General features: G+C 32.7%; 2 protein-coding genes across 3 annotated transcripts in view; both read left to right on the top strand.

Annotated features, from left to right (window-relative positions):
* Positions 1–3,722: 3,722 nt before the first annotated feature.
* On the top strand, positions 3,723–7,536 carry LOC125853477 (high mobility group B protein 9-like). Its single transcript, XM_049533510.1, has 6 exons — positions 3,723–3,945; positions 4,466–4,541; positions 5,491–5,695; positions 5,830–5,964; positions 6,819–7,039; positions 7,246–7,536. The coding sequence occupies exons 1-6, from the start codon at positions 3,725–3,727 to the stop codon at positions 7,534–7,536; spliced, it is 1,149 nt and encodes a 382-aa protein (XP_049389467.1). The 5' UTR covers positions 3,723–3,724.
* A 3,880-nt stretch (positions 7,537–11,416) lies between these two features.
* LOC125866748 (protein SUPPRESSOR OF QUENCHING 1, chloroplastic) overlaps positions 11,417–21,605 on the top strand; it is a 31,510-nt gene continuing 21,321 nt past the window's right edge. Inside the window, exons 1-3 of one of the 2 annotated variants that reach the window (XM_049523328.1) lie at positions 11,417–11,595; positions 13,029–13,130; positions 13,245–13,301. In XM_049523328.1, the coding sequence (XP_049379285.1) occupies positions 13,068–13,130; positions 13,245–13,301 (120 nt within the window). In that variant the 5' untranslated portion in view covers positions 11,417–11,595; positions 13,029–13,067. Of the gene's footprint in view, positions 11,596–12,477; positions 12,562–13,028; positions 13,131–13,244; positions 13,302–21,605 lie in introns of those variants that run through there. The other variant, XM_049556557.1, reaches the window with a different exon arrangement.

Genomic DNA, 21,605 nt, shown 5'->3' with positions numbered 1-21,605 from the left:
ACTATATATATATATATATATATAAAGAGAACCGTCAATTTGGTGACGTGGCACCACCAGTAGCAAGGATTTTCTTTTTATTTATTTATGTCCAAAACTGCCCTTTCCCTCGCAATAGGAACGTCGCTTTAGCCTTCAACAACCGCTTCTTCCGTTCATTGTTTTACCTCTCTTCATAAACGTTACGTTTGTTTACAACAGTCGACCCGACTATGTGCCGTCCTCACAGATCATAATTCTTATTTAACCCTTCTTAAAAGTCACAACGTTTTATAAAAGTCACAACTCTTTAGAAAAGTTAGTTATCTTCATAAAAGTCACAAAATTCACAATTTTTCACAAAAGTCACAACTCACAACTCTTTAAAAAAGTCAGAATTCTTCATAAAAGTTATAATTTTTCACAAAAATCACAACTCTTTATTTTTCGTCACACTTTTTAAAATTCAACACTTAATTCCAAGGCACCAAAAGAAGAAAGAATAAACAAAAAAAAAATGATTTCAATTGCAATGCGACATTACTACTCTTGCACCTCTTAGTCCACAACTCATAACACTGTTGGAATGGTTGAATTCATTACATTTGGTTTAGAATATCCAGTTGTGAACAATTCTATTGAGATGACACCTACTTCTTAGTTGATCATTGCATTAATTCTCTGTAACTGCATACTATAATCATAATAATAACTATGGTTCAATTTCAAATAAGTTGGGGCCGATAATATGAAACTTAAGCAATAGCAATGACTATTCTGAGACAATGAGGAAAAACCTTTATGGTACTAACAATTTTAGGATCATTTTTAACATATACATGATACGACGTACTATAATAAAAAAGAGATTGATGGAGGTTCATAAGAAAGGAGCCGAAGGCCCTCCATTTGAATTTAGTTAGTTATGTTCTTATATGAACGTGATGTTCCACTTTACTTGGGAGTGTTGTTGTTTGAGGTTTTTTGGTTTCTACTTTAACGTCTGTTGTTATTCTTTATAACTTCTTGAATTTAGAAAAAATTGTTAATCTGACCAACTATTTCCATGGAGATTTTCTTATACTTAAATCACTCATAATTTTTGTATAACAAGAATGAAAATTAAGAAAATATAGCATTTTAAGATTTTAGAGAAATGTTTTGCCTTAAGATAAAATGCTCTTGACAATGTAGTGTATGTATCAAATTTACGAATATTACCAAATGATCATATGTAAGGATAATAAAATAGTTCAATCGCGTGCGAAGCACAAATAGTTTTCCTAGTTGAAAAATAAAATAACATCTAAAAGTAAAAGGTTTTATAGTTTTTAAAAAAATTGGTATATGATATTTAAGTATTTTTTATTTGGTATTCGATATTTGAGTTTAAGTATTTCGAATTCTATAATTAAATGTTAATCAAACCATCGTGATTTTCCTTTTTGTTCGTCCTCAATTTCATACACTTGACCCTTTTTAACAGGAATCAAATTGTTCTCACTAAGACGGTTTGAAAGAGAAAGAAATATATTTACTCTACTCCCTTTGTTCCTAATTACTTATCCACTTTTGAATTGACACGTTTATCAAGAAACCAATTATTGACATAGTGAGTTTACCATTTTATCCCTATTAATTGTGAAGTGAATGAATTAAAAATTTAAGATTTTCGAGAAATTCTACTTTTTTCAAAGTAATTGAGGGTATAATAGGTAAAAAGAAATTGTCCTTTCTTGATTTGTCAAAATGGACAAGTAATTAGGGAGAACTAAAAAGAAAAAAATGGACAAGTAATTAGAAACAGAGGGAGTATGTCTTAAAGGTGTTCTATAAAATAATAAAGTTTGTTTTTATTATTTTTTGAAGTATATTATTTTTATGAGTAATTGTTTAATAGTTAGAGAATAAAAAAAAGTAAAAACAATAAGAGTTGTATTATTATTATTATTATTATTATTATTATTATTATTATTATTATTATTATTACTATTATTATTATCTCTATTCTAATTAAATTATTTCATATTTTTAATATGATAATTTCTCAAAAAGAATAAAAATCACATACATAATTATCTATTATTAAAGTTTGAATTTTAAAAAACTACGATCAATCATGCACATAGGGCAAAATCCATTGAAAGAATGAAAAAATGAAGGCATAAAATAAATAAAAGGTAACAATAAAAATCATAAATAGTGAATAAAGTACTTTTATCCTCTTAATATGAAGTACACATATTGAACTTTTCCTCATCATGTTTTTCAGCCTATTTAGATTGATTTTAAAAAATAGTTTTTAAATTAAAAATAAAAAATTAAACTTAAATCACTTTTAAATCAGAAAATAAAAAATAGGGATAGACCTACTTTTGATTTTTAATTTATTTTAAGTTATTTTTTGTGTTACAAACACTTTCTAACTTATTATGAGTCATTTATTTGACTTATTTTGAGTTATTTTTATATTCGTCAAATATTTTCAGAAGTTAAAAACTAGTACTTCTTAAAAGTAGATTTAATCAATTTTTAAGTCAATTCAAACACCATCTTGATTGTAATTATGTTCTTCCTTTATTGACATTTGTGCAAATAAAAGTCTTTCTTGCAACGGAATACTAATTCATTCTTAATTAAAGGTATTAGATTCGAATTTCTTTGGATACAAAGTTGCTTTTGTTGAGAAGTATTTTTCAATGGGAGAGTTAGAGGTGTGCAAAATTGAACCGACCGATAAATCGAATTGAAAAGGCGTTATTGATTTATTGTTATTGGGTTATTAAGTTAAGTTAACGCTTTTAATAGTTTAATAAAAAAATTATCGGGTTATCAGTTCAATATTAGTTTTTAATATTTAGTTATTAAGTAAATCGATAACCCATTAAGATTAGTAATTAACAACTTTTACTTGTACATAAATATTAAATATTAATTTTAATACCTTGCTAGTACTGTCTTTGTACTCCGGCCTTTAGTTCACATTTCATAGTGACTTTAAGTTCAAACCTTCATATTATACAAACGTCAAAATCTGGAGTAAGAACCCTATTCCTCTTAATTTATCTTTGTGTTACACTTGTATAGTTCTTATTATGTTTGTTATTATTGTTTCTATTTTACAAGCATTTGCAAAGTTACATATTGTGTTGTTGCATCAAATTTATTAGAGACGTCATATATTTGTTTTTAAGTATTTTTCTATTGATTAAACAGGAAACCAAATCGTTAAGGATCAAAATTAATAAAAAAAAAGATCTTATTGATTTGATAATTGGTTTATATATTTAAAAATTGAAAATCGATTAACCAAACTGATAATACATAAAAACCAAATCGAACCGATCGATGCACACTCCTTGGTGAGAATTCAAATTTTCTTAAATATGAAACCATCTTTATTAGGAAGCACGTTACTCCTAATATGAAACTTTTCCGTATGAATCTAAATTTACTCAGACATCGTGGGTACCAAATATCGGAGGGAGAAAAAAGAAATTTAAAACTAAAAAATCACAAAAATATACTTACGAGACAGGTGGAATTAGCAACGGCTGAGATTTGTATGAATCCATGTCTTCTTGATTTTGCATGTATGACACATGTACGCCTACGGCCCCACAATGTTTCCACGTCAGACCAAGTTCTCTAAAAGTGGGGTCACATACGTGGACGATGTGTGATGAACCCCATAAAAAACAAGAGTCAAATTGGAAATTAGAGGGAGAAGAGGTGCAGTTTCAGCATGGCAGCAGAGGAGAACAATACCGGCACAATGGAGAAGAAAATCCACGGTGGCGACAAGTTTTCCGGTGCCGGAACTTATGCATGCGGCTTCTCGTCGCCTATTGTTGCCGGTGATATCTCCACAATGCAGAATTTGGCCGGCGGGAGTTACTATGATGGGAAGGATAGCTTCTATGAAAAGCTTAACAAGCTGAACGAGTCCTCTGGGCTCAGTCTAGTGTGAGTACATTTTCTCCTAAAAATGTATGTCTAAATAATGACTTTATCATTATATACGTTTTCAAATCCATCATCAACAACATACCCACTGTAGTCCCATTCCCACCTTTTCACAAAGTGGATCCGCGGAGGTAGAGTGAAGTGTGAACGCTGAGCTTACCCTACCTCTCTCAGAGGTCGAGAGTCTGTTCATTTTCAAATTCATGCTTAATGCTCATGACTAGCTATAGCTACTAGCGAGCTTTGTTTGCCACTTGCATTATCCACGGTAGAATATGAATGCTTTTGAGAGAGAATATAAATTTCTCGAAGTTCGACCAAGTTGCTTTTAGGTAATCCCAAGGACCCAAGCATTAGATAGATAGAGATTTTTGACTTTTGATCTCGAAGGTTGGTGTAATTTGCAATTACTATGTTACGTATTAATTTTGGTGGCTTATTAGCTTGCATATTGAAACTTGAAAGTTGGTTGAGAGATGAAATTTCTGATATAAGGAAGGTTATTTTTCTATATATGCAGCTTTAACTTAAGACAAACAAACCTGGACTTGCATCTTTTCTATGAAGAAGTCATTAAAAGAGGTGGATTTAATCAGGTAAAATTTTTTCCCACCAGATTCAGATTTCTTATTTCTGTACTCATTACCAACAACATGTCATTTTCCTCAGTACCAACATCATGTCATTTTCCTCACATAATCTGGTTAAGTGAATTGATGTTTCTTTCTTCTGAAGCATTAGGAATGTTTCCACTGTTTGAAAAAGACAACGAGAAAAGAAAAAAAAGGCAAATCAGATTTTTTTTGGAAATTGGATCATAACCCCCTCATAAAAAAAATGTATATGAGGGGTTATGATCATTAGCCAATTCGGTGTATTTCTTGTGTAATGTCTTCTGAAAATAACCTCCAAGTTTTGTGAAATGAAAGTGCATATAACAAAATAACCAGGAATATGCTGAAGAATGAGTGAAATCATTCACAAACTGTTTTGATGACTATAGTTCTCTGAACTGCACGGCAGAGTGTACACAAAGAGTATGCAGATGGAACAAATATGCTGTAGTCAATAGTCACTTTAGATTCAACCTTATCTAAAATAGTCATTTAAGATTCTCAGTGTTTCTGATATCTAATTGCTCTATGCCTTAGGTTTTCATATCTGATAACTAGTTGCTGCTTATGAGATGCTGAAGGATCTAAACATAATTTTTAGAAGGATCTTTTCTTCAATAACATAATTTTTCTCATTGAAACTACTAAAATGAGTACCGAAAACTTGTTCTCCTTGTTTGTCATTTTTAGAAGGATCTTTTCTTCAATAACATAATTTTTCCACTGTATCATCTTCCAATCAGCAAAAAAGTGTGTATCTGAGAGGTATGGTGAAAAATAATGAGGAATTAACATGGTTCTGCTATTAATTTAAGTCTCCGATCATAAGAGTTTCTAAAATGATGTAAATGAAATGAATCCCCTACTAGCACTGAATTTGGATATGCATATGACTTCCCCACTATCTGAGTTCTTGATTTGCAATATTTAGGTCACTAAGGATGCTATGTGGGGTGAAGTTGCATGTACATTGCATGTGAAAAGCAATATCACAATGTTCCCAACTCAACTTCAGAAGGTGTACGAAAATCTCCTACTCCAACTTGAGCAACTGTATTACTATCGAAGTAGAGAAAAAGGAACCATGCAACCACCTAGTCAAGTTTCTGATGCTGTTAGGCTAGCACCAGTAAAAGGTAACTTTCTTGTTGAAAGTTTGGAGGTCTATGGTTAATAGAAATTGAATTTTTCAATCACCTAGTTTGTGCGTGACTGGTTTTCCATCAATTCTCTCTGTTAGAAGGTTATAGTCTTTCTTTAGGTTCTGCAGATAGGTCAGATGACTCCGCAGGGAAGAGGAAATTTTGTGATCGGTCATCTCCCGTGGCAACTTTGCACAATAATGATAGGGACTGTCCAGTAGAAAAAAGGAAGTGCAAGAATGATAGTCGCCAAGTTTCGACAGGTTTGTTATTCTTCATTATCTCAGAGACTTACAAATCTTTAAGCTTCTGAACTTCTCATCGGAATGTCACTTTTCAAGTAAGTTTAGACCATCAATGGACACACTCATGCTATATGTCCTATAAAGCTGAGGATGGGCCTAAGTTGGTACAGTTGTAGAGAGTCAACATTATGGAATTGCTATTTTTGTGGTCTTAACTGTGAAAAGGAATTGGTAGATTTTTAATAATGCAATGTTTAGAATATTTATTATCAGGCTTGTCTAGACAAAAAAAAGGAAAGTGGGAGTGACTTGTTATACAAAAACACTTCCTGCAACAAAGTCACACCTCAAAAGCTTACTTGAACTACTCCTGTATCACTCTTGATCTTCTCTTCGGTTGCATATGATTTAAATGCCAAAGATTCATTCTATTTTGGTGTATATGACATGTATGATTTCCCTTGGATGAATACATGTTTTAGCCAAAAAGAAAACAGAACAGGAGATAAATGAGGCACACATGGCATTAAGATTAATCTTTGCAGCAATACATAATAGATGTTTTTTTACCTCTTTCATAAAAAAAGAAAAATACAGAGTAGAAGATTTTATTTTCTTCCATATAGAAGTCATCAATAACCTTCCAAGGTGTGTATCTATCCTGGCATGTTCCATTCAGATGTGTGCTATTTGTTTGGATCTAAGTTTCTCTTCATGCAATTACTTTGAGGAGTCATGAATTGATACTAGTCCTTGCAGTGTCTTAAAGTTACTAGCCTGTCCAACTAAACCTCAAATTTGAGTTTGTTACCTCAGGCGCCGTCATATTTTCTTAGGTCAGGACTCAAATTGATCATAATTTTTTCTTTCAGTAGGGCCAGAGACACCAGAGCAAAAATCTCAGAGTTCGTCAACCAACAGATATCTGAGGAAAGACCCCGGTGCTCCAATAAGAGGAAGGAGTTCATATCAGATGTATGTCAAGTTGGAATGTGAAAGACAAAAGAAAGTACTTGGGGAGAGTTATGGTTCTAAGAAAATCAGAGATATGGCCATTAATGCCTGGAAGACTCTGTCTGAAAATGACAAAGAGGTATGATGAAGTACTTATCATATAGTTGCTAGCAGATTTTAAATGATATGCCTCCTAAATTTCTTATTCATAAAATTTGGCCATTTATGTACTCTTATGTATCAATTAGGCATTCATGTTTCCTTCCTATGTTTTACATTGCTCCATGTAACAAGTGGGAAGTAAAACATTTTGCCTTGTTCATCGTTTCCTTCAAACTTTTGCAGCCTTATATTGAAGCAAGTAAGCTGGATAAGGAAAGATATATCCGAGAAATGGCTGCTTATGAACAGCATAAGAACAAGGAAACTAAAACAAATCCAAACTTGCACAGTGGTTTGGCCCCGAGTATGATCAATTTTGGTGCACCATCAGTAATTGATCATGTGACTTCGCAAGCTGATACTGGAAGCAACATTATCCCTGATGCAGCCTTTATCGAGTCCACTGTACAAATTCCGAATAATAGTAAGACAAGTAACTCCATATTTCAGATGGATTGGGGATTTTTTGCCTAGTCGATTTCAGTTGCTACCTTAGTGGGTTTTGGAAGATATGTATAGCTTTCTTTATCTGTAAGTATCTTACAAGCTTAGCATGATGTTTTGAAGATGTATATAGCTTCTAGTCTTTGGAAACTGGCGTGTCAAGAAGCAGCATTTGTGTGCAAGCACATGAAAAGCTGCCTGCAAATTTTGTAAAAGGGTCCATGTGCTCTTCTGGATATGGCAAGTTTCCACAGATTGTGTAAAAGTAATACACTTTTGCATCTCTACAAGTAATGTATATTGGTAGGGATCAGTGTTTCACCTTATTAGTGTTGAGTTTGATAGTTCGAACATGAGTCTGTTTTTTTTTTAAAAACATATAGGCCAAGTTTTAGATTTTTAAAAAAATGAGATCCCAATTTGGAATTCCAAATCTTATTTTTCAATTTGAAATTATGAACTCAAATTGCATATCCAAACATTGTTTTGGAATCATGATCTGAAATCTTATGTCTAAACACGTAGTTCGGTATATTTAAAAAATTAAGTTTTTGTTAATTTCCCATCTCTTTATTTTAATATTCTGTATGACATATTTAAGACATTATGCCGATGTTTAACAAATTTACATTTTTCTGTAACTTTAAACTTTGTGTTCAGTTAGGTTAAAGACAAATAAATAAAAACAGATGAATTAAATTTTATGAATTAATCTCTGCTTAGAAAATATTGTTTTTTTTAGGAAAAAAGAAGATGCAAAATCTTTTTTAAGACGAGATATAAGATTGTTTGCTTTGTAGTCTATGACGACTGTAAAATGTCTTCTAACCAAAAAAAAAAGAAACGTGTGAATTTAAAAAAAAATTACCATGACTTTTTAAAACAGACAGTTCACTCTAATATTGATGTTTAGATCTATTTTATAATTGATTTTTTTTTAAAAAAAATGTTGAATATAATACTACTACTTATTAATATGCTCAATTATATTAAAACTAGTAAAGAAAGCCCGGGCGCTGCCCGGGCCCAACATTAATAAAGTTATATTGTTACTCTCTCCGTTCCATATTAGATGAGAATCTTACTAAATTTTTTTTTTCATATTATTTGAGCACTTATTAAATTAGGATAGAATTAATTAATTCTTTTCCATTTTACCCCTACAATTAATATGACCATTCCTATATTGTATGTGTATTTTTTGTAACTCATTTCAATGTGCATTGATATAAACAAAGGGCAAAATGGTGAAGTCTTCCAATGTATTAATGATTTCTTAATCACCGTGTAAAGTTGGAAGTGCCCATCTAATATGGGACGGAGAGAGTATAGTTTATGTATTGTTATAAAATTAGTAAAGATTGTTATAATATATTTTGCTCATAAGTGAGCTAATATAAAAACTTATTTGTCATTTGTCTTTTTAATTTCAATTTCAAATAGCAAATAAATGTAGCGATAAGATTGAGGGTAGAAATGAAACATATCTTTCTAAATTTAAGTAAAAATAAACAGAGTAGAAGTAACATTAGGGTTATCGATAGGACGATTCATTCGGTTATTTTTAAAAAAATTATATCATTCAATTTTTCGGCTATTTTATAATGTATAACCAAAATTAAAATTTTAAAATCATCCCAATCCTAATTTATGTGACACAAGCAGTACAAAAATTAGTCTTTTTTTTGTTGTCTTGTAGATATTTTAAGTTATTATTTATTGTAAATTATAGTACTTTTTATTAAAGTTTTTAATAACATATGTTACTTTTTATGTTTGAGAGTTAAACCAACTTTTTTTTATATGTCTTTTAATTTTATATGTGTTTTGTCCTTTTCCATTTTCAAAAACTAATACTCTGTCCATTTCATTTTATATGTCATTTCTTTTTATAAATATATTGGTTATTCCCTCTTCTTATGTCATATATTATGAAATTTGAGAAGTTATTGAAATTTTTATATGATTCTAAAAATATTTTAAATTGTTAGCTATTGTGATTTGTAGTACCTTTTTTTTACAGAATTTTGAAAATAATATTTATTACTCTCTTTGTTCTAATTTATGTGGCACATGCAAAATTTCAAATATTAACCATTTTTTATATGTCTCTTTACTATATTAAGTTGTTAATTATTGTATTTTATAGTACATTTTGAACTTAATTTTTAAAGAATATATGTTATTTTCCATGTCCCAATTTATGTGGCATTAATTGATAGATTTGTTGGAGTCGAGAGAATTTTTTTGTTAATTATTGTAATTTATAGTTTCTTTTTCGTCAATTTGAAACAATATATGTTCTTAATTGATAGATTTTTTGGAGCCGACTATTTTTTTTTGTTAATTATTGTAATTTATAGTTTCTTTTTCGTCAATTTCAAACAATATATGTTTATCATATAATCCATTTTATGTGGTACCAATAGAATTTAGAGAGTCAATTAAATATTTTATATAACTTTTAAATATTTAAGCTATTAATTATTGTAATGTATAATATTACTTATATTATTTTTGAATATAAATGTTACCTTTTTTATCCTAATTTATATGGCATTGATAGAATTGAAAGTGTCAAATAATTGTTAATTATTGCAACATGATATGTAGTACTTTTTATGTAGTTTCTACTATTTTTAAGCATACTAAGTATAGTATTACTTATATTATTTTTAAATATATTTAAATCTACTACCTATATATATATTTTTTAGTAGATAAGTGTGAATGTGAGGGTATTTTTAAATACCCAAAATACCCTCACTTTCACACTTATCTACTACTTATATTATACATTATATATTATATATATATATATATATTTTTTTTTTATATTTTTTAGTAGATAAGTGTGAATGTGAGGGTATTTTTAAATACCCAAAATACCCTCACATTCACACTTATATTCAACCCTCTCCTTTTTTTTGGTGCCACGTGTCGAAAGAGGAGTGAATGTATTCACTCTTCTTATATAGTACTCACATTCACACTTATGTTCAACCCTCTCCTTTTTTTTGGTGCCACGTGTCGAAAGAGGAGTGAATGTATTCACTCTTCTTATATAGTAATGTTTTTTTTTAGTAGATAAGTGTGAATGTGAGGATATTTTTAAATACCCAAAATACCCTCACATTCACACTTATGTTTAACCCTCTCCTTTTTTTTGGTGCCACGTGTCGAAAGAGGAGTGAATGTATTCACTCTTCTTATATAGTAATAATATTTGATTAATGTCCAAAAAGTAATATCTCAATTGTAGAATAATGTTAGCCGCAGCGAGAGTTGCCTCATCCTAAGATGTTTTCAAAATTTATTTTCCCTTAAATTAATATAATATATATTTTTTTCATCCATTATAAAAATTCAGATTTTTTTGTAAAACACTGAATCTGTTTGGAAAGTTATACTGTAATTGAATTTGGTGTAATTGAGTGTAATTACATTGTTTGTCCTTTTTGGTTGATCATGTAATTACCGTATAAGATATAGGGGAGACTGTAAATTGTTGATAATTACATGGTGTAATTACAAGCTAATTACTTTTTAATTTCTTCCTTTCATGTCTATTTTTTTTTTCATTTTAATGTATTTTTTATTTTTATTATTTTAAATTCTTTTTAATTTTTAATATTTTCTAAAAGTATTTTTTTAATAGTATTTATATTTCTTTTCGTTCTTATTCTCAACCTTTGACTTTTACGTGATTTCATGCCATTTTTTCATATTAATTTTAGGAAACCCGATCACATAATTAAGACAAATAAATTCTAATTATCCGCGTATTTCCAAAGCGGATAAAAGGATATAATAGTCCAATCACACGGAACTCAACGGGGGTATAACAAGTATATAATGGAAGCGTCTCCAACCAAAGGCCCCAAAACCAAAACAAGAGAGAAAAGTGGCTTACACCTCTACATTGCCTGCGTGTACTGATGGAAAACCCAAACTCGCCACACTTTTCAACTCAACATCCAAATTATCCTTTCAATTTCTTTCAAAAGCCTTCAGAATCTTGGAGTTCTTTCAAAATCATCAAGAAAAGCGGCTGTGGGCGTGTTCAAGTTACCGTTGAAGACTTTGTGGGTAAATTCTTCTTCTTCTTCTTGAATACTCTCTTTATTGGAAATTTCTTGATTATTTCCCTTCTTTGAACTTTTGGGGGAAAGGTTTCTTTGTCAATCTGCTTATAGTACGTATTTGTATTTTCCCTTCCTGATTTTCTTCCAAGTGTTTGATTCATATTTTTGGAAATAATTGCCCAACCCTCACTAGTTCTTGATTGAGTAGTAGTTTCTTGATTTATATGTTTATGGTTCAATGCTATTTGTCAGATGGCCTCATTATATTTTTACGATTTCTGTTTAAAGGCATGCTGATGAATTTGATGAAGTAATGACTAAGCTACATGTAATATGGAAAAGAAGTAAAACAAAAGAAAAGTCCGGTCCCCTCCATGGAAACTTTGTTAGGCAAGAAAGTAGTTTCATCTACCTCATTTGAATATTTGATTTTTGTGAAGCACTATCATCTCTTTCCCTTAAAATAATATGTTTCGGTTCTGGTTGTAGACATTATTATTTGTATTTTCCCTTCTTGATTTTCTTTTAAGTGTATGATGTGAAAGATGGGTATGAAATTATCATTGCTACTATTTCAGGGTACTGGTTCTTGAACAATTGAACCAACACCAACTAGTTCTTGATTGAGTAGTAGTTTCTTGATTTATATGTTTGGGAACCATGGACAATTTTGGGTGTTTTTGTTGACTTCGCTAGCTTCTTTGGATATCATGCCTTAAGAAGTCGAGGATAAAGTGTAAAGCATCTGTCCAATGGGCAATTTTTTTACGGTTCAATGTTATTCTCAAATTGCTCTCATTATATCTTTTATGGTTTTACCTCTGCCATTGGTCATTCTGTTTAAAGGCATGCCGATAAATTTGATGGCGTAATGATTAAGCTAGCTACATGTAATATGGAAAAGAAGAAAAATAAAAGAAAAGAATTATCAAGAATCTCTGTCCAGTCCCCTCCATGGGAACTTTGTTATGTAAGAAACTGGTAACCTTCATTCACCTCATTTGAATATTTGATTTTTGTGAAGCATCATATCTTTTCCCTCAAATATAATAGGTTTTGGTTCTGATTGTAGATTTTATCATTTGCTTACTTTCATTCACATTGCTAGCCGAGGCCTTATGTGAATTGTTCATTCATTCTGTTAAATTAGGGCCCTTCTCCATGAGAAACACTTGTACCCACAAAACCATCGTTATTGTCTATGAAACTTGTTCTTTTGAATGATTATCATGTTAATTGCCATTTGATCCAAATACATGGTTAAAATATTTGATCTTGAGTTAGTCTTTTTTCGACTTCAAGTGATAAGAAAATTAGTATGATGTTACTATCATTTAGGAAATAAATTTTGATTGTGTAGCACCCTGTTCCTTTGCCATATTTTCTCAATGACCTTTTCTCCTTTTTTCATTTTCCTTTACCCTCGAAATATATCAGGTGAAACAAACTTCTTAGGTGGTGTTGCTTGTGCTAAGCATGGTTGAAGGATTTGATACCGAGGCTGCAAAGAAGAGGTTTTTAAAGATATATCTTTTAAAGGTGATTGTAATTTCATATATTTACGAATATCTACTCTCAAAGCACCTTCCCTTTAGTCATGGTAACTGACCCCAGAACTGACAATTTTATTGATAAACTGACAATCATTCGTAGTATGCAAAACCAAATTCTGGCATAGGTTTCCCTGGTGCCTTTGAACTTGTCTCTCAGGTATGTATAACCTGTGATGGAACTTGACTTTATGTTCTTGTTCTTTCTGTTTTTGTTACTTTTCATTAATTTGGTGATATGGCACAACAGTGTAAAAAGACTGGTCTCAAAGTTGCTGTTGCATTTAGTGCTGACCGGATTAAAAGTTAATGCAAACTTGGCTGCAGCAGGTTTACCAATAACAATGTGAGTTAATTGAATGTGCTTTAACTGTGAATAGTTGCTTCTCATTCCTCATTCAGGTAACAATGAATTGTACTGAATCAGCACCTAGAACGAACTTTAGTTATTTAAATTATCACTATAGATATGTTTTATTGTAGAGCACAACCTGATATCTACTCCTGTGACACTTGACTTTTTAGTATAACTTCTGCTCAGGGAACTGCTGGACATAAACATTTTGTTGACATAATGAATCTGTTAGTCATGGAATCAGGCGCTCAGACTCTCAAATTTGTGATCTTTTTATATGATCCTGGGCAATCCTTCCCTTATGAGCTAGCTTTTGGGGTTGAGTTAGGCCCATGGTCCATTTCTTCAAATGATATTAGTGTCAGATCCATCGAGCCATGTTATTATGTTTCTCTTTCTCAATATTGATCCCCCGTGTTATGTTTTCTAGTCCTGGGCACGCCCCTGCGTGGGGTGGGTGGGTGTCTCCTTCTATGATTTTGGGTAATCCTTCCCTTATGAGCTAACTTTTGTGGTTGAGTTACGTTCAATGTTCATTTCTTCACGGTATATATGCAAACACACACTATTCATTGGTTGATAATGTAGTTTGCAAGATCATAGTACTTTATTGAGGTTATACAAGTGAAAGTGTACAACTCGGATTAAAATCGCAGGTTTGCAGTGAAATAATTGAAATCTCCCTGCCTTCCTCTCCTTTGTCTTTACTTATCTTTTTATTTATATTTGACCTCATATCCTTTTTCTTTGATTTGACAGGCTTGCTGCAATTGTATCAGCTGATGCTTTTAGAACTTTGAAGCCTGCTCCTGATATTTTCTTGGCTGCATCACGGATTCTTGATGTTTCCCACTAGTGAGGTAGTTTCCAGGATGTGCAATGCTGCTTTGCTACCACCCATCTCATTTTTTTCTTTTTAGACACTTAGCTGTGGGTAGTATGTGATGCTAATCTGACGAGAAACTTCTAGTTAACTAAGATATCAGTGAGGTTCACATTCACATTATGTTTAAGTGAGAGTTCCCCACATCATTATTCATAAATGACTGTAATAATCAGATGAAGCTAGCTGGAAAAGAAAATTTAAGCAAAGAAGAAACTAAAAACTTGATAAATATGTTCGAAACTTTTATGTTGAAAATTATATTTATGGACAGAAAAGAGATGCTCAGTCGTCATTCTGTCAGTCAGAACAGTTTTTCTAAATATGGATATAAAATAATGGGGGGTGCATTATGAATTGCTGAAGGTTCATTGTTCGAGGATGATGAAGTTTTGAAGTGTTAAGTAGATCAGTGTTGTGTTTGTCAACCTTGGTAGACATTATCATAATCCTCGATGTTGACAGTGAATTGTGATTGAAGATGCATTTGCTGGAGTACAAGCTTCCAAAGCTGCAGAAATGAGTTTTTTTTCTAAACTGAAAAAAAAAAACTCAATTCTGCAGCTTTGGGAGTTTGTACTCCAGCTAAGTTGTTGGTATCGCCAACCCTACTTGAACTTCCTTCGTTTGTTGCATCTGCTAACTGAATCAGTAAGCTGTATCAGCGTCATTCTAATGTACCTCTTTGCCTCTGGTTTTAGTGATCAATTTTTTCTTTGATGAAGTGTTTCATAAATCACAAAGGCATCAAGGAGATGCATAGTTACAAAAGAGGAGGAGATGCCAGCTCATACAAAAATAACAAAAACATAAGTCTAAAGAGCTGACAAATCCAAAGGTCTATCACAAGACTAAAGAGTTGATAAAATCCAAATAAGAATCTGGGTTATATGGGTAAGATCAATCCAGCTAAAAAAGAATCTGGTTTAGTGATCAATTTGATTCCATTTTTTCTACATTCTTAAGTATGTTGACTTACTTGCAGATGTATAGCTGTGACGACAACACTATCAGAAGATACTTTAAAAGCAGCGGAGCCATCCCTCATCAGAAAGGAGATAAGCGATATTTCACTTGAAGATATCCTCGATGGTGACTCTGGTAGCCATAGTATGTAGTTAAATTAACATGTTAAGAGCTGCCCATTTTCATGTACCATTGACAAATGTAGAATGCTGAAGCTCTTTTGTGTAATTTATGGAAAAACTTGCGAATAAGCTCTTTTTTGTAATGACTCTATAATTTGTTGAAGGATATCCTGTTCACTGCTCCCCTAAGCTGTATGCTTTAGCTGCTAACTATTGTCTTTTTCCTAGTTGATGGAAAGCTGCTGGTTCTAGTGTTCCTCTAGCATATCATCTGTAGTTAATAGTGACTCCCGTTTTTATGCTTACTAGAAATGAATCCATTGATGACAAACAATGCAGATGTGATGGTGCAGGAATCTCAATCCATTAATGATCTAGCTCTCTCTTCCCCTGAATCCAATATGACAGGGAGAATCACAGATCTAGATAATTATCCAATAAGTGAAGCCTGTACCAATTAACTCATTTGGATCCACTTTTTTCAACTTCTCAGCGCACTTTACAGATTCCCTAAATGATGATGTTTGTTTGCAGAGCATGGTAGGTCGGAAAATGCTTGAATTCAAACTGAGAAGTCTGGTGCTTTCGATGCTGAAGAAACTATTAGCTCACACTCAACCTTGACCAAAGCTTCAAACTCTGTGAGAAGTTTTTTGTTATCTGTGTTAAAGCTTCTATACTAGATAAATATTAAGCTTCTTTATCTTGCCCTGTTTATTCTATTACCTTAAAAACTATTTGCAGTGTGGGCCAGCCATGGGGATGATTTAAGCATCCAGTATTCTGGTACTCCAGCTTTAAAGGGAAATTTTGTCAGGTAACAACTTTCTTGTTCTGCTAAAAGAAGATGGTATCATATGAAGGCAACATTAGTGCAAAGCATATTTTTGGGGAGTGCAATAATATAAATACATATGTAGTAGGATTGAAACCCTGACCAAAGTTCCTAAATCAACGAACATTATATAACCCATCATTGACATTGGTACTAATTTTTGGCCAATTAAATTCATATCAAGAGTAAGCATCTGGGATTGGATCTTTAAATGCCAACTGCACAAATTTATCTCGAGATCATGATGGATATAGCATACAACTAAAAAAGTTATAGTCAACAAGTTGATTTTATGACCTCAAGCCTTTTCTTTTGTCGATCAATATCACTATAAAATCTATATTGTTGTTTGATATGCAGATGTGGTAACAGAACAGCCCAGGGGGTTCTCGCTGACGGATGTAATGCCCTAACATGATACTACTTGAACAATTTTGTTGATGGTACTGAACAGGTAATGATGCTTCTTACCAGCAACTAGTTGTTAGGTTTGTACGTCATGTTGAGTAGGTAACGTTCATTATGTGCTGTCACCTGCAACTTGGTTTCATACTAATCCGCCATTTGAAATTTTGGAAAGCATTCTTTAAATAGTACTTAGCTTCATGTATGCGCACCATCTGCAAACTATTAACTGAACCTAGTATTATTATTTCCAGTGTGCTGCCATTTTATTGGATTAGTTTCTTGTTGACTACTAGGAGATACTCCCTCAGTTTCAATTTGTTTGTTTGATTTTGACTGGACACGGAGTTCAAGAAAATAAAGAAAGTGTTAAATTAGGTCTTAGGCCTAACTCACACCCCAAAAGCTAGCTCTTGAGGAGAGGTTTGTCCAAGTCTATATAAGGAGACCAAATTCCCATCCCTCTACCGATGTTGGACATCTTAACAGAGAATTTTGAATCTTGTGTTCCTTTCAAGAAAAGGAAAAAATCATTCTTTCTAAAACGTCCTAAAAGGGAAAGTAATACAAACAAATTGTAACAGGGGAGTACTTTATTGTTTTCCGAGGAAAGAAAGGACTTTGAACTGACACACATAATTTCTGCATTATTTTGTTCTTAATTACATAACATCTGTTTGCACTACTAATTGATAAGGATGTCACAGAGCGTACTGATGAAACATCCATATATATATATATATTACTTGTATAAACCTAGCTGCATAATGCATACATGTGTTGCAAGTATCAGAGTTTACAATTCTTGTGTTGTTATGTTCTGTATTTTGCATATCCCACTTAAATTGATTCGGAAAGGCGATGATTTGGTAATTAACTTTGTGTTTCAGTGTCTGTAGCATTTTAATTATGATGGAGAAGGGAGACCCTTCACAGAAATTATATACAAGGATGCGGCCTTTGGGAATTTCCAGATCAGTATGTTGTTGAGCCTACTGATGGATCCTGTGGTTTGTGCTTGGAGATCAGTTTGCGTGGATGTGTCTGTGAAACTAATAGGTTGCTTCTTTTACTCTTTATAAATTTCTTCCGGACTTAAATTATTTATTAAGCTAATGATATGTACTTGTTTGCTATGTTAGATGAGGTTCCAGAGCGCAGTTCGGTTCGTGTTCCCAAAATTCAGAAAATATTTGGCTGGTAAGAACTTTTAGGAAGAACTAAAGGATCAGGATTTTGTTTTTTTATATTTCAATAGCAGGTCAGCTCTCTGACATACATCAATAAATCTTTACATTATCAGGAAAAAATGTCGATTATATATGTCAAGAATGTACCCTTTGTTGCTCATTCTCTTGAAGATTTTTGTTCCATAAAATTATCACACACATATACAAAGTATATACCAATGTCTTGGTCTTGCTCAATTATGCGTTTGACAGGTATCTTACATCTTAGGTATTGAGCAAAACCATGACTATGAAATTTACGACAAATTTTATCATGACACTGAAAAACATTTTTTGATTATTAGCCTTATCTCAAAAGAAGATTGACAAGACATAACATGGTAGAATGTTAAAGGTTGCTCTGATCTAGTGTGTGCTGCTCTTGCATTCAGGTTCATATGTACTGGTCATAACGGACCGTGAATGTGTTGGATCTTACTCTGGGTACCCAATCTTCAAAGTTTCATCGATGAAATTTTATCCTTGCTATATCAGTCTCTCAAGAACTCTACTGCTGAAAAGGTAGGTTTCCGATTTCCTAGTTAATTTCCTACCCTATTTTTTTTTAATCTCATGCTGGTGTCTTCTATTTCTGTTCCTATGATATTGCTTTGGCTTTTGGCAGAAAACATGGAAGCTCAGTTTGCGGCACTGCTTAATGTCGTAGAGTGAACTCCTGGTCTGTACTTCTCTTAATATGTCAATATAACATTGAGGTGAATTGTCTTTTCAACCTTCTGACTGCTGGTATGTTGCCTTTTTTCTTCTTTCCTTGTCTTGGTGTACCATTAGAAGTTAACTAACAAGCCTAGCTGCTTATTTCAATTAAGAATTTCTTATTAAAATAAAATATTATCATTATTATTATTATTATTATTTTTTTTTTAATTTTATTTTTGAAAACCGAGAAATCCGCCTGTGACCCGCCCTTTGGACCAATCACAACCTTCTAAACTCGGTGGATAATGGGCCTGCCCCTCTGCCCTTCTCCACTTAAATACCAGGTTCACTTTGCATGGTGTGGGGCTTGAACCTGCGACCTAAGCCACAAATCCTCCACCTTTTGCCACTCGAGCTAGGCCTTGGGGGCTTATCATTATAATACTACTGAATTGTGTTTTAGCATTTTGGAGGATCCTTTTTTCCTTTTTACTCATTGAAAACCTTTTTGGTATAGTGGAGGAGATGGTATCTCGAGTTTACCATTAGTAGAATTTACATAAATTTGCATGAAAAGGGCGTATCATCACTTATTCTTAAACATATGAAATTAACCAGGAACATGCTGAAGAATCAGTGAAATCATTCACAAACTGTTTTGATGGATGTAGTTCTCTGAACCGCACGGCAGAGTAAGTCCACAAAGAGTACACAAATGGAGCAAATATGCTGTAGTCAATAGTCACTTTCGATTAGACCTTATCTAAAATAGTCACTTAAGATTCTATGTGTTTCTGATATCTAACTGCTCCATGCCTTAGTTTTCATATCTGATGACTAGTTGCTGTTTATGTGATGATTAAGGGGACAACAGATAGCATATTGAAACTATTGAAAATGAGTACCAAAAACTTGTTCTCCTTGTTCGTCATCTTTTAGAAGGATCTTTTCTTCTATAACATATGCTTATTCACTGTATCATATTTCAATCAGCAAAGAAGTGTATCTGAGAGGTATTGTGAAAAATAACGAATTAACATGGTTCTGCCGATAGGTCAGATGACTCCACGGGGAAGAGGAAATTTTGTGATCGGTCATCTCCCGCGGTAACTTTGCACTCTAATGATAGGGACAGTCCAGTAGAAAAAAGGAAGTGCAAGAATGATAGTCACCTAGTTACGCAGGTTTGTTATTCTTCATTATCACAAAGACTTACAGTTCTTTAAGCTTCGGAACTTCTCATTGGAATGTCACTTTTCAAGAAAGTTTTTTTAAGCCATCAATGGACACACTCATGCTTTATGTCCTATAAAGCTGGGGATGGACCTAAGTTGGTACAATTGTAGAGACTAAAACATTATGGAATTGCTATTTTTGTGGTCCAACTGTGAAAAGGAATTGGTAGATTTCTAATAATGTAGTGACAAGAATATATAATATATCTACCAGACTTGTCTAGACAAAAAAGAAGAAGAAGTGCGGGGGGGGGACTTGTTATGCAAAGATACTTCCCACAACAAACTCACACCTCAAAAGCTTACTTGAACTACTCCTGTATCACTCTTGATCGTCTCTTTGATTGGATATGATTTAAATGCCAAATATTTATTCTATTTTGGTGTATATGACATGTATGAATTCCCTTGGATGAAGAAATGTTTTAAGCCAAAAAGAAAACAGGATAGGAGAAAATGTGGGGGAACAGATGAAAAGTGAGAGACACATGGTATCAAGATTAATCTTTGCAGCAATACATACTAGAAGTTCTTTTACCTCTTTCATTAAAAAAAAAATTACAGAGTAGAAGATGTTATTTGCTTCCATTTAGAAGTCATCAATTAACCTTAAAAGACATGTATCTATCCTGGCATGTTCCATTCAGATGTGTGCTATTTGTTTGGATCTAAGTTACCCTTCATGCAATTACTTGAATTGATACTAGTCCTTGCAATGTCTTAAAGTTACTATCTGTCCAACTTAACCTCAAATTTGAGTTTGTTACCTCAGGCACTGTCATATTTTCTTAGGTCAGGACTCAAATTGATCATAAATTTTTCTTTCAGTAGGGCCAGAGACACCAGAGCAAAAATCTCAGAGTTCATCAACCAACAGGTATCTGAGGAAACACCCCGGTGCTCCAATAAGAGGAAGGAGTTCATATCAGATGTATTTCAAGTTGGAATGTGAAAGACTAAAGATAATACTTGGGGAGAGTTCTGGTTCTAAGAAAATCAGAGATATGGCCATTAATGCCTGGAAGACTGACTGAAAATGACAAAGAGGTACGATGAAGTACTTGTCGTATTGTTGCTAGCAGATTTAAAATGATATGAATCACCTCCTATGTTTCTTTAAACATAATTTACACTGCTCCATGTAACAAGTGGGAAGTAAAACTTTTTTCCTTGTTCATCGTTTCCTTCCAACTTTTGCAGCCTTATATTGAAGCAAGTAAGCTGGATACGGAAAGATATATCTGAGAAATGGCTGCTTATGAACAGCATAAGAACAAAGAAACTACAACATATCCAAACTTGCACAGGGGTTTGGTCCCGAGTATGATCAACTTTGGTGCACCATCAGGAAATGATCATGGTTATCATGTGACTTCACAAGCTGATACTGGAAGCAACACTCTCCCTAATGCATCCTTTATTGAGTCCACGGTACAAATATCGAATAATGGTAAGACAAGTAACCCCATATTTCAGATGGATTGGGGCTTTTTTGCCTAGTCGATTTCAGTTGCTACCTTGGTGGGTTTTGGAAGATATGTATAGCTTTCTATCTGTAAGTATCTTACAACCTTAGCATGATGTTTTGGAGATGTATATAGCTTCTAGTCTTTGAAAACTAGTGTGTCAAGAAGCAGCATTTGTAGGTTAGTTGGTAGTGGAGGGGGTTGTTTTGCTTTTTGAGGCATAGGCTTGTTGGTGTTTGTTGTTGTATTATTGTGATTCTTTTAATTTTTGATATCTATCACAGTCTGTTATTTATTGTGTTTTAATT

Source organism: Solanum stenotomum, chromosome 1, assembly GCF_019186545.1.
Source record: "Solanum stenotomum isolate F172 chromosome 1, ASM1918654v1, whole genome shotgun sequence".
NCBI classification, from domain to species: domain Eukaryota; kingdom Viridiplantae; phylum Streptophyta; class Magnoliopsida; order Solanales; family Solanaceae; genus Solanum; species Solanum stenotomum.
This window is presented reverse-complemented; position numbering and strand designations above follow the sequence as displayed.